The following is a 14077-nucleotide window of genomic DNA, read 5'->3' as shown; positions in this document are numbered from 1 at the left end:
GGCTGAAAATCACAAGGGTTGGCGACGATATGGAGTAAGTAGCACACTTGTGCACTGTTGGTGGGGATACAACATGGTGCGGTTGCTGTGGAAAACAGCATGGTGGCTCCTCAAAAAATTAAAAATTAGAATTACCATGTGGTCCAGCAATTCCACTTCTGGGTATATCCCCAAAGGAAGTGGGGTCTTAAAGAGATATCTGTACATCCACATTCACAGAAGCAGCATTATTATTCACAGTAGCTAAAACACAGAGGCAATCTAAGTGTCCATCGATGGATGAATGGATAAGCAAACGGTGGTAGATACATACAACGAATCAGTGTTCAGCCTTAAAAAGGAAGTCCTGCAATGTGCTATAACATGCATTAACCCTGTGGACATTATGTCAAATAATAAGCCAGCCACAAAAAGACAACTACTGTATGAGTCCACTTACATGAACTATCTAGAGTAGTCAAAATCCTAGAGACAGAAAGTAGGATGGTGGTTACAGGGGCGGGGAGTGGGAACGTGAAAACTGGGAGTTATTGTTTAATGGGTACAGAGCTTCAGTTTTACAAGAGGAGGAGTGCTGTGGAGATGGGTGGTGGTTATGACTGCCAACTTCATGAATGTATTTAAACCCACTGAACTGTTACTTAAAATGGTGCAGATGAGAAAAGAAAATACAAGTGCAGAACATGAATGCATAAAACTACAAACAGTGGTTTAAAAAAATCAAAGATCTAAAAAAGTGGAAAGGTACAGGGTGTTTGTGGATTGGAAAACTCAGTATTGCTAAGATGTAAATTCTCCCTAATTCGCTTCATAGATTCGATGAAATTCCAATCAAAGTCCTTACAAGCTTTTTTTTTTTTTTGTAGCTATCCACAAGCTCTTCCATAATTAATATGGAAAAGCAAAAAACCGGAGTAGCCAAAACAATTCTGAAGAACAAAGGTACCACACCCCCACTAGCGCACTCTAAGACTTCCTACACAATCCAGGTGGGGGTACTGGTGAAAGATTAGACACAACGATCAAAAGAACACAAGAGAGAGCCTAGAAATAGACCCACATAAACACTGTCTCTTGAATTTCTTTTTTTTCCCCTACAAAGACACCAGCAATTCAATGGAGAAAGGATAATCTTTTCAACAAATGGTGCTGGCACACCACAGACTTGCACATCCAAAGGCAAAAAAGTGAACCTCAACACATACCCCACACCTGATACAAAAATTAACTAAAAATGGGTCACAGACTTAAATGCAAAGCTAAAACTATAAAAGTTTCAGAGGAAGGTTTCTTTTTTTAATTTGAGCACTTAGGTTTGGGCAGTGAGATTTTAGATACAAAACCAAAAGCAAAACCCATTTTAGAAAATTCAAATCTTGGTAAGCCACAAAGTTGTTGAATAAAAGCAGATTATTTTAAGACTTTTTTAAAAATTTAAGAAAATAAACATTATCAAAGGTAAAATATTTTGCCCTGTGGAAGTTGGTATTACGGAAATGAAAAGACAAACTAGAGACGGGGAGAAAATATTTACAAATCACATTTTTTATGAGGGACTGAAATCTAGGATAACAAAGAACTCTTGATCAGTAACAAGAAAACCACCTAGCTGAAAAATGGGGGAAAGCTCTGGGCAGATACTTCACCAAAGATCCACAGAGAATAAAACACATGTGAAAAGATAATCAGTAACACTAGCTGTCCATTAGGGAAAAGCAACTGAAAACCACAATGAAACAGCACCTCACATCTATTAGATTAGGCAAAATTTTTAACAACCTGATGCTCCCCAGCACTGGTCAGGGCAAGGAACAACAGGGGTTCTCACTCTCTGCTGGCGGGAATGCACAACTGCACAGCCACATTGGAGGATGGTTTTTCACAAACCTAACCATAGTATCGCCATGTAACCCCGCAATCCTGCTCCTGGGTACTTAACCAACTGCTCTGAGAACACATGTCTACGCAAGGACCCACATGTGACTGCTGACAGCTTTCAAAATCACCCAGAACTAGAAGTATGTGGATAGCAAGACTCATTACCAAATAAGGACAGTGTGACGTTGGCCTAAGGACAGAAGAGGAGGAAATGGAACAGAATAAAGAATTCTGAAACCAAACCATAAGTATGGTTTATGGACACCTGACGTATGACACGGTGGCACTGCAGAGTCACAGGCAGAGGTCAACCACTTCAGTGAGACTGGGGCAGTTAGACAACTTTATGAAAAAAGTAAATCTGGACGCTTAAATCACCAAAAAAAAAAAAAATTAATTCTAGATGTCTGTGAACCTAAATATGAATGGTAAATGTGAACAAAGAAAAATTTCTTCATAAGCACTGAGTAAGAAAAGAGTTCTTAGAAAAAGCACTAATAATAAAAGCAAAAAAATGTGTAAACCGAATAAAGTTAAAATGAGAAATAGCTGTTCATCAAAAGACAGCACTGGAACGGAGGGTAGAGCGTGTGCTTAGCGTGTGCTTTGCATGCATGAGGTCCTGCGTTCAATCTCCAGTCCATCCATTAAAAATAAAATAAATAAATATAAATAAGTAAACCTAATTACCACCCCCCCAAAAAAGATGAAAAAAAAACCCAGCATTTATAGAATGAAAAGGTAAGACAGGAAAAAAAAAACCCAACTTGTAAGGAAATACTGAACAAGAGTTAGTGCTATGCATCGTGAAGTATTTAGAGGGAGGCATGCTGATGTCTGAAATATAAGAAATGCACCAAAAATCAGGTGGGTTAATAGATGCACAGATGGACGGAAAGATGGAACACGCAATAAAGCAAGTATGTAGTAAGACGTTAAAGGTGATGAGTATACAGATGGTCACTGTAAAGTCCTTCAACTGTGGCATGTTTGAAAACTGTCCTAACAAAATACTGGATGTAAGGGAAGCACCTCACATAAAATTTGAATATGGATCTGATACCGAGCTTGCTTTAAATGTCAACGTGCATGAAGCACTGAATCCTGCTGAAATGTGGGGTCTGATATGACAGGACTGAGGTGGGGCCTGAAATTCAGCATTACTAATAAGCTTCCAGAATATGAAGACCTCCTTTAAATCAGTAAGACAGAAAACATCCACAAAAGGTAACAAAATGTCCAAAAACCACAAGAAAAGAGAGTCCACCTCTTTAGCCAGCAGGGAATGCGAAGCAAAGCCGTACGGGGTCCCACCACGCCAGGATGGCTCAAATGGAAAAGAACAACAATTGAGAGTCAGAGGAGTCAGGGGAGGGTGCAACTCAGCAGTAGAGCACATGCCTAGCACGCATGAGGTCCTGGGTTCCATCCTCAGTACCTCCACTAAAAAAATATAATGAGTAAATAAATAAACCTAATTACCCCCTCCCCCCCAAAAAAAATGCAGAGGAAAAAAAGCAGAAATAAAAAAAAAAGTCGGCGCAGACTGTGAGGCAAGTGCAGGATAAGCTGGGGAGTCTACGAGGATGAGAAATAAAAGCAGTATAGCAGGACACACACATACACAGAAACGCATGCACAGCAAAAACAGTATACATTTTGTAAACAAAACAATATCCATTAAAAGAGTAATTCTGGGGAGTGGAGAAGCAGCTGAAAATTGAGTCTGGGGAAACCAGGAAACAGATCTCACAAGATCCGAAGTTAATTTAACTCTCCCACCTAAGAATCCCCAGCCCTCTCCCCACCAAAAAAAGGCACAGACAACATGTGGAAAGAAAAAAGCAGCTCACCCAAGAATCGCTGGTTTTCGGCTGGTCTTGAGAAACACACAGCCACTTGAGGAGCTGCTCTGTCCTGGGACTCTGGCGCCTCTGCCGGGCTCCTCCAGGGACGGGCCTCTGGTCAGGGGTCCCAGGACCCAGGATGGATTCCTTGCCTTGGAGCTTTCTAATCCCACGGCACGGACTGTCTCGTTCCTGGAGAGGTGGGACCTGTGGACCCAAGAGCAAGCTCACTTTAGCAAACACATTTCGTCTGGGCCCCAGCCTTGGTCCCCTTTGTGGGTGAACATACTCGCACGAGGCTGGGCTGGGGGTTCTGCAGACTGTGGTCAGTGCTGCTGAGGGGCAGAAGTGAGGGTGAAGGGAAACAGGGGACCCATCACACAGACAAGTCCCCCCCTCCCAGACTCTGCACAGGGCCCCAGAAGTCCCGAAAGTGCAGCAGCCCCCCTGAGCTTTCAACAACTTCAGGCAGCAAACAGCCCTCCTGTCGGCAGGAGACCACAAGGAACAGCTTTTGAATGAGACAGTCAGTCTGCGTTCCAGCAGGTTGCTTCTCTCGATAGTTGACATCCAAGAACAATTCACTTCACCTCTGAGCCTTTTCATTGCTAACACGATGAGAGCTGGAGGAGAGCAGGGCATCAGGGTCGTTTTTGAATCTCCCAATAAAAACAGAAGAGGCCTCCAAGAAGAGGAAAAGAAAAAGCCCAGAGATGGACACAAACAGACAAACGGACCCAGGTGGCAGATCTCCAGCACACTGCAGGTCCCCCAAGTCACCACTAAGTAGGCACCCCCGACAGGAGGGCACCTCCCGAGGGGAACCTGAGCCCGTCAGCCCAGAGCTGCAAGTGACTAAGAGAAGTGTCCCCAAAGGTGCTAAGGGCACTAAGGGTGCTGGGTCCCCGAGGAACACGAAGGTTGGAGGAACGATGGGTCTTCACTGTGAGGGAGAGCCGCCGGGAGGGGAGGGAAACTGCTCAGCACAGGAGCAAGAAAGGAGATCCGGGCAGAGAGGGAGACGAGAGAATGGCGATTCGGAGAATGTGGGAAAGGAGAGAAAGGGAGGAGACAGAAGTACGAGTTGGTCAGAGGGAAGGGTCCAGAGGAAGCTCGTTCCATAAACCATTTTAACAACAAAATACACAAAGTACAAACGGGAGAGACACAAGGAAGACGAGGCACACTGGACTCTAAGGGACATGGGGTCAGAGGCAGAAAAAGGCTTCCTTATGAGGCTTAGCATAGAGTCAGGTTGGGGGCGTGTGTACATGTATGTCTGCTTCTGTTTACAGAAGAATCCCTGAGAAGATGAACCAGGAACTGAAAAACGGTCACCTCCAGGGGAGGGAAGAACAGAGAAGGAGGGACAGAGGCTTGTCTGAAGGCACCGTTTACATTTTCTACTTTTAAATCACCTAAATATTTCACATGACCCAAAAGGAGGCAGGCAATCCCTGAAGTTGAAAATAAATGTCAACAGATACATTTGTTTTTCCGACTGGAAACAAAACTACAAGAGACAATACTTTTTTTTAACTGACCTTAATGTGTGGTATTTAACTGTATTCTTCGGATAAAATGAGCTACAAAGACATACTGAACTTTACCTAGTCTCCCTGTTAGCAGTAAAAAAAAAAAAAAAAAAAAAAAAGACAAACTGTTACTTTAAAACCATTGCATGTATGCTATAGGACATGACAGTTACGTTACCGTTATTAAGGACCAAGGTATCTAGCACATGATGGAGAGATGCAAGGGGAAACCTCATGCATGGCTGGTGGGAATGTAAACCGGCAGCTCCTCAAATTCTTAAACCCAGAATTACTGAATTACCCAGCAATCCCACTCCTAGGTATCTGCTCAGGAGAATTAAAAACCTACGTCCACAGAAACATTTACACAGAAATGTTTGTAACAGCATTATTCATCATAGCCAAAAACTGGGAACAGCCCAAACATCTCTGAATGGCGGAATGGATAAACAAAACATGGTCTCTACCAACAAAGGTACCCTATGTAGCCATAAAAAGGAATGAGGTACTGAAAAATGCTACTAGGTGATGAACGTTTGTAGTATAACTGCCTCACAATGAGCTGTTTTTGACTGTAATGCAAGTGCCTGACTGTACAGAAAGCCTCTGACGTCAAGGACATCTGTCTTGGATGCACACAGCTGCTACACAACTTGAGGAAGAGCCCAGCCACCCCACCCTGAGGATCCATCGGAGGCAGTCCAGGGGCCAAAAATCGCTTGCTTGAGTGACCCCACTCTCCCCTTCCTATGTCTTAATTCTCACCTTATATTTTAAATTCACCAATAATGAACCTGCAACCCCTCAATCCGACCCCAATAAAGCAGAACCCCAGATCCCCTTCTCATTCATCCTCTCTCTCTCTCCTCCTCTTTCTCTCTCAAACCTATCAGTCATCACATTAATCATAACAAAATGCTCCAGTTATGAAACCGACAAAGGCTTGATCTCCAGAATATATAAGCAGCTCATACGACTTAATAAGAAACAACCAAACATCCCAATCCAAAAATGGGCAAAAGACCTAAACAAGCAATTCTCCAAGGAAGAAATACAAATGATCAATAGGCACATGAAAAAATGCTCAATATCACTAATTATCAGAGAAATGCAAATCAAAACTACAATGAGGTATCACCTCACACCAGTCAGAATGGTCATCATTCAAAAGTCCACAAATGACAAATGCTGGAGAGGCTGTGGAGAAAAGGGAACCCTCCTACACTGCTGGTGGGAATGCAGTTTGGTGCAGCCACTGTGGAAAACAGTATGGAGATTCTTCAAAAGACTAGGAATAGACTTACCATATGACCCAGGAATCCCGCTCCTGGGCATATATCCAGAAGGAACCCTACTTCAAAATGACACCTACACCCCAATGTTTATAGCAGCACTATTTACAACAGCCAAGACACATAAACAGCCTAAATGTCCATCAACAGACAACTGGATAAAGAAGATGTGGTATATTTATGCAATGAAATACTACTCAGCCATAAAAACCGACAACATAACGCCATTTGCAGCAACGTGGATGTTCCTGCAGAATGTCATTCTAAGTGAAGTAAGCCAGAAAGAGAAAGAAAAATACCATATGAGATCGCTCATATGTAGACTCTAAAAAAATAAATAAATAAATAAATAAATACAAAACAGAAACAGAAACAGACTCATAGACATAGAATACAAACTTGTGGTTGCCAAAGGGGCGGGGGGTGGGAAGGGACAGACTGGGATTTCAAAATGTAGAATGCATAAACAAGATCATACTGTATAGCACAGGGAAATATATACAAGATCTTGTGGTAGCTCACAGGGAAAAAATGTGACAATGAACATATGTATGTTCACATATAACGGAAAAATTGTGCTCTACACTGGAATTTAACACAACATTGCAAAATGACTATAACTCAATAAAAAAAAAGTTAAAAAAAAATGCTCCAGTTAAACACAAAGACTGACTGACTGATTTTTAAAAAAAAAAAAAAAAAAAGCAATGGTGTGAGTTTTAAAAAACACGTCTAAAATATTAAGATCCAAAAAGGTCAAAAGCTGAAGAAAAAGACATAACCAGCAATTACTCAGAGGGAGGCTCCTACAGTTATACGAAGATAAAACAGACTCTAAGGCAAAAAAGAATCCCTGGGAGGCTGGGGAGGAGGGTGGATATAGCCCAGTGGTAGAGCGAATGCTTAGCATGCATGAGGTCCTGTACCCCAGTACCTCTGTTAAATAAATAAATGAACCTAATTACCTCCCCTCTCCCCTCCAAAAATCCTGGGAAACATGTCAATTAGTCTTTCTCCTAGAGAGAATAAGATCTAAGTTTTTAACATGATCCTCAAAGCCCTTTATGATCTGGTTTCTGCCTGTAACTCTGGCCTCATTTCTTAATACACATTCCACCACCCTCATCACCTACAAACCTCCATTCTTCTACTTTTCGGCAACCGTAGAGCGTTCAACGTTCACCAACATACTAGATCGCTTCGCTTCAAGCCCTGCAAATCGGCACGCTGCTTCCTTTTCCAAGGCTGACCTCCAGTCCCTTGTTCACCTCACTCACCTTTCAAATCTCAGCTTAAGACTCTCCTGTTAATCTCTGAAGCATTTCCTGGGGGTGTCCTACCTTCCAAAACCGACCCTGTGCTGTGTGTCCCCGCCCCCGTCCACAGTGTGCTCACAGAGGGACCCCTAAAGTGTCACTGTGCCCACCAGACCACTGCTCTCCAAAGGCAACAACTACTTATCTTTGTACCCTTAGCACCTGCCCAGGATCCAGCCAACAAAAGACAATTAACAAAATTGTTAATTAAGCAAATAAACAACTGCACAACTCCCCAAATGAGGCGCCCAAATCTGAGACACAGAAAGAAAAAATTAAGAAAATACGTGTGGAAGAAATAGGAAGATGATTACCCCTTCTTTAACTCAAAGTTCAAGGTACAAAATTGGCAGAAACGAGACTGAAGGAAGGAGCAAATTAACAGGTGGGTGACAAGAAGCATATCCGGACGGCCTAATGTCATCTAAAGGTGGCCCAGCGGCTTGGAAGCAGGGTGAGGAGAGGAAACTCCAGGCAAGCTCCGACCCTACAAGAGACGCAATGAGCACATATCGGCGTCGAGGGAGTTTTTCAGACACGAGAGGAAAACCTTAAAACCCCTACTCACCCAGACGGCAGCAGTCCGGACCCGAGTGGCCATCCCCACGGCCAGCTGGGCGCGCCCTGCGGGGGGTGGCGGGACCACACGGCTGCAGGAGGAGAGAGAACGTGAGGGCACAGGTCTCCCCGCGCCCGCGCGCCCCCGCGCCCCCGCGCCCCCGCAGGAGGGGCCCGGCACCTGCCCGTCCCACGCCTGAGCCTCCTTCCCTCAAGCAGCCGTGGGGTTCCCCGCCTCCGCCCACCAACACACACGCGATCGGGTCAGGGCGGAAGAGGGGGACCCAGGCTAGTCGGCACCGTCCCGCCGCCTGGAAACTGGAGGATCTACCGCCAGCGGCTCCTCCAGTCCCTGAGTGCGCAGCGCCGGGAACCGCAACCAGACCCGCTCGGTCCTCGCTCCTGACGTGGCGGCGCCCGTTCCGGGTGCTTCGGGGACGGCCCGCGGGGGCTACGAGGCCAGCCCAGTCCAGCTCAGCTCACCGTGACGGGAAGAGGACGCCGTCCGCCGAACGAGGCTCTTCCCGCCAGTGCCGAGCTGATGGCTGCCGCCAGCGACGCGCAGGAAATGCGTCAGTGCGACGCGAGGGCGGGGCGAACTACCACTCCCAGAAGCCTCTGCGGGCGCTCCCCCGGCGCCGGGCGGCTCCAGCCGAGCGCTGCCGGAAGGGGGCGCTGCGGCGTGAAGCGCAGGCTCCCGGGCCCCATCCTGCGCGCGGGCACTAAACCAACCCCGAGAATCAGAAAACCGATGCGCATCTCGGGAGGGGAATGAATAGAGTTAGAAGTGTGCTGAGGTCCCTGCTTTCCGAATGGTAGAAGCTCGAAATTACAGTTTAATAACGCAAAGATTCATTGTGTTATGTAAATGACATTTTTACGAAAATTAAATTTATTTTCCAGAAAAACAGGAGTGGCGTTCTCTTCCTACTTTGCGGGGGAGGGTCGGGGAGGAGGGCGTGTGGAGGACTCTTTCCAGCGCCGGGCTTGATACAAAACAGCTAGACTCTCATAAGTGCGTCTGCATTCAATATGTTGCATCTTTGCTTCTGTGGAAGTATATTTTTTAAAAATCTGGCCTTACATAGGTATGTAGATGGAACAGGACAGGGTATTTTAATATGCTCAGATAATTGTGCATCTTCTTCCTAGTGAAAGCTGAACAAGGGATAGGTCAGTTGCAGTGTACGATCTGAAACCACACGGGCGAACTTCTATTATATTAAAATCCATTGGTCTACCTTGCACTTTGAATGGACAGTTTTATCATGGATGATTTTGTAACGTCATGCATTGGTCATTATGAAAATGCTGGTTCACTGACTAATGCAGATCCTCCAAATGTTGCTACCTTTCATAATACAATATGAAAACTCGTATTCATTAATATCATGGATCTTAAGTTTTGGGAATGTATGTTCACAGTGGCAGATACAAGATTTCCAAAATTCTGTTTTCATTTACATTGGCAAAAAATGTTGTCTTTTGTTTTCCTTGAAGTGACAGCTCACTTGGTTGATTTTTGAGAAAAAGTCCTTTCATGCAAACCTCAACTCCCAGCTCAGATCATCACACAAGTACTTTTTCTGGAGACAGCTAAGGAATTTCACTGCAGCACATAATGTATGTTGCACAGATATTAAAAACACATGGCTCGAGATGAGATGCAATAAAATTATTTTTCACTGCTCCATCGAGGACAACCAGAAGTGAAATTGGTCCTTCCCCCTTTTTTTTTTTAACTGTGAATGTGACAATGAAGAACACAATGCCTACTAACAAGTACATTTTCGTGCTACCGCCTTCATGCATCTGAGTGCCCACAGATGAACCCCTATTGCTTTTGCACCATCAGTGCCAATTCAACACAATGAGTGACATCTGAAGTTTGGGAACACCAGTACTCATTGTAAAATTCTTTCAACTTTTCCGTATCTTTCAAATTTTTCATAATAAAATATTGGAGGAAAATATTGTAGAAAAGGCAAACTTTTCAACAATTTGTGTAGGAAAATGAGATAGCTATACAATAACAGAAAAAAAGATTGCTGTCTCAGAATATATTTAAAATAAATCCTAAATAGATTAAATATTAAATGTGGAAAGGAAGGCTCTGAAAGTTTTAGGTTGAAAGGTAGAATTAGCATCCTTTGCACGCTGATTTGTTAACCAATCTCTGTTATTATGTACTAAGGTCTCATGCTGTGTTAGTTTCCTCACTGCTGCAACAAACTACCACAGACTTGGTAGCTTAAAACAACACAAATGTATCATCTTACAGTTCTGAAGGTCAAGGTGCGACTCAGGTCTTACTGGGCTAAATCAAGGTGTTGGCAGGACTGCGTTTTCCCTCTGGGGGCTCTTGGGGGAAATTGTTTCCTCTCCTTTTCCAGATTTTAGAGGCCACGTTCATTTCCTGGCTCCCAGCCCCAGTCTTCCAGCTTCAAAACTAGCAAGAGAGGACTGAGTCTCTTCATACCACATCACTCTGGCCTCCTTTTCTTCCTCCCTTGTCCACTTTGAAGGGCTCATTAGGCACACCTTGGACCATCCGAGCTACTCTTTCTATTTTCAGGTTGGCTGCTTAGCCAACTTAGTTCCCCTTTGCCAAGTAAGGTAATGTATTAATAGGTACCAGGATTAGGATGTGGACATCTTTCCAGAGCCATTATCTGCCTGCCATGTGTCTGTGAGTCTGTTTCCTGCCTCTTCGTTTTGTCCCATTGATATATGCCCATAATGGGGGTCTGCAGATCTTTTCTGTAAAAGGCCAGTGTATTAGTTTTCTAGAAGGGCAATGATAAAGTGCCAGAGGGCAGCTTAAACCACAGAAATGGATGTTTCCACAGTTCTGGAGGCTGAAAGTCAGAGATAAAGGTGGCAACAGAGTTGGTTTCTTCTCAGGCCTCCCTCTTTGGCTGGTAGGTGGCCATCTTCTCCCTGTGTCCTCACTTGGGCATCCCAGTGTGCAGGTCAGTGTCCTAATCTCCTCTTCTTATAAGGACACCAGTCGGATTGGATTAGGGCCCAACCTAATATCCTCATTTGTTATTTATTATTTTACTGACGTATGGGTAATTTACAATGTCGTATTCATTTCAGGTGTTCAGCAAAGTGATTAAGTTACACATACACTATATATATATTCTTTTTCAGATTCTTTTCCATGATACATCTAATATCCTCATTTTACCTTAAAATGTTTAAACTTCAAAGACCCTAAACAGTGACATTCTGAGTTACTGGGGATTAGGACTTCAACACAGGAATTTTAGGGGACACAAGTCAGCCCCTAACAATCACCAGTAAACATGTTAGGTTTTGTGATGTCTACAGCCAGGAGGAAGTAAAAACAGCGGCTGGCCAAAAAAAAAAAAAGGTCTGTCATAACTACTGAGCTCTGCCACTGTATCACAAAGGCAGGAATAGATAAAACTACATAAAATGAGCATGAATGTCCCAGTAAAACTTTAATCACAAAAGCAGACAGCTGGCCAGATTTGGCCTAGTGTCCATTGTTTGCCAACCCCTGGTCCACACAGGGCTAATACAGCTTCTCTTGTTACTGTATCGTTAGAGCAAGCCTTGTAAGTAGTAGATCAAAGCCCTTTTTCACTGTTGTCCTTCACAAAGGCCTCGGTTAGTTTTAATCCTTTGGTCTTGCATGCACATTTGAGGCTCTGACTGCCAAGGTCCATGTAAAGCCTTTGTCACCAAGGGTAGTATCGCCAAGATGTATTTCCACGGGACGGCACTGCTGCTCCACCCCCAGCAACTCTCCTCCAGCCTCCTTCTTCGCTGAAAGCACCCGCTCACGCTGGCTGGCCGGACGCGTGTGGCATCCTCCTTCCCAGGTTCAGTGAATGGATGTTGGCTTCTTCATCAGTTCATTCAACCAATATTCACTGAACGTAAACCTCCCCTTATTTAGACCAGGGTCCGCCCTAATGACCTCACTTTAACTTCGTGACCTCTGTAAAGACCCTTTCTCCCAGCGAGGTCACATTCTGAAACTGGGGGCTCCAGCTTCAACACAGGGATTTTTGGAGGACACGTGAGAGAACTCGGTCTCTACAAACACTGAAAACTTAACTCCTAATGTTTAGAGCCAAACGCAGCCTGAAGCCCCCACTCATTGCCGTGTCTCACCCAAGGTCACCCTGGTCTTGCACCCAGGCTGCTCATTCACACCATTGGCTTGACTCTTTCCAACCAGCTCCGGAGCGGCTGCCGAGACACTGGGCGCATGGCCAGCTTGCAGCTTTTAGGCACAAAGTTAGCTACGTCAATTTATTTCACTTCCTGCCGTGCAACAACAACAACAACAAAACAGTCCCGCAGATTTAATCAGCGTGGGCTTCATTCATGGGTGAATATAAAGAAAACATTTTGTGACTCCGCACGTGCTATAGCATCAGGTGGGCCTGTCTTAAGATTCCTCACTGGTTACCCATTACCCTTAGGAGAGCACGAAGATCCTTAGCGAGACGCGCAGGCTGCAAGGAGGAGCAGAAAACATGCTGAGATCTCCACTGCTGCCTGGGCCACTGGGACAAGTCACTCCGAACCCATGAGATGGAAGGAAGGAACGCATGTTAACAAAACTGGTGTGAAAACTAAATGAGACGGTGTCTGTAACTCACATGCCACAGAACCCTTGAATGGAACGTGTTCACTTTCTTCCCTTTGGAATGTCAGCCGTGTCACTGTAAAACATCTCGTCCCCTGCACAATGATGACATAAAGAGGGAGACCTCTGGAGGACCCTGTTTGAGGGGTGTCTGAGTGCATTTGTTTCTGGATGGAGTAACAGTGGGAGTGTGTTATGTATTTTTTTTTTTTATTAGTGAAGCTGATGTTATAAACCCTCTGCAATGCAAGCTTCAACTTACTTGAGATCTGCCACACTCACCAGCTATTTCTGAAATGAAGCTCTGCCATTCACTAGCTGGGTGACTTGGGGCAAATTACTTACAATTCCCAAACTCTAGGTCCCTTAACTGAAGAGGGGATAATATTACACTCCTTAGAGGGTTAAAGATAGAAATAATCTAATGCATTAGAGGGCTTAGCAGATTGGCTAGCTCACATTAAGCGTTCTGTAAGTGAAGATGAGTCACAAAAATTCAACATTGCTACACTGTTGTTATCAGCATTCACCTGGAACCCCAGATTGTCTTCTTTCCCAGAAATCCCTGGTTTTCCAAATTTTTAAAAAACAACTTTATTGATGCAAAATTTACATACAACATACCAACTGGATGCATTTAAATTGTCCAGTTCAATGAGTTTAACAACTGAAGACATCATGGAACCACCACCACAAACAAGACACAGTTCACTTCTGATGGTTCCCTGTGGTCCTGTTTGCAGTCAGGAGCTCTCCCACCCCGGCCACCGGTGACCACCGACCTCTCTCCTGTCATTACATATTATGTTCTCTGGAATTTCCTAGGTGAGTCATAACAGTGTGTACTCCTTTGTGTCTGAATTTTTACTTGGAATGCTTTTCAGGTTTAATCCTCTGCTGAATACAGCATGAGTTTGTCTCTTTTCATTGCTGAGCAGTATTCCCATACAGGGCAAGACTCCAATGTATTTATCTGCTCGTGAGCTGTGAATTATTATACATGACATCTGTTGTCTTTACT

The 14077-nt window shown here is 44.4% G+C and overlaps 1 protein-coding gene across 4 annotated transcripts in view; it reads right to left on the bottom strand.

Annotated features, from left to right (window-relative positions):
- ZNF268 (zinc finger protein 268) overlaps positions 1–8984 on the bottom strand; it is a 30002-nt gene extending 21018 nt beyond the window's left edge. For all 4 annotated transcript variants that reach the window (XM_064481385.1, XM_064481383.1, XM_064481384.1 and 1 more), the window contains exons 1-3: positions 8910–8984; positions 8437–8518; positions 3732–3932 (exon numbers count right to left, since the gene is read on the bottom strand). In XM_064481385.1, coding sequence (XP_064337455.1) covers positions 3732–3932; positions 8437–8469 — 234 coding nt within the window. In that variant the 5' untranslated portion in view covers positions 8470–8518; positions 8910–8984. The remainder of the gene's footprint in view (positions 1–3731; positions 3933–8436; positions 8519–8909) is intronic.
- Positions 8985–14077: the final 5093 nt, after the last annotated feature.

This window comes from Camelus dromedarius, chromosome 31 (assembly GCF_036321535.1).
Source record: "Camelus dromedarius isolate mCamDro1 chromosome 31, mCamDro1.pat, whole genome shotgun sequence".
Taxonomy (NCBI): domain Eukaryota; kingdom Metazoa; phylum Chordata; class Mammalia; order Artiodactyla; family Camelidae; genus Camelus; species Camelus dromedarius.
This window is presented reverse-complemented; position numbering and strand designations above follow the sequence as displayed.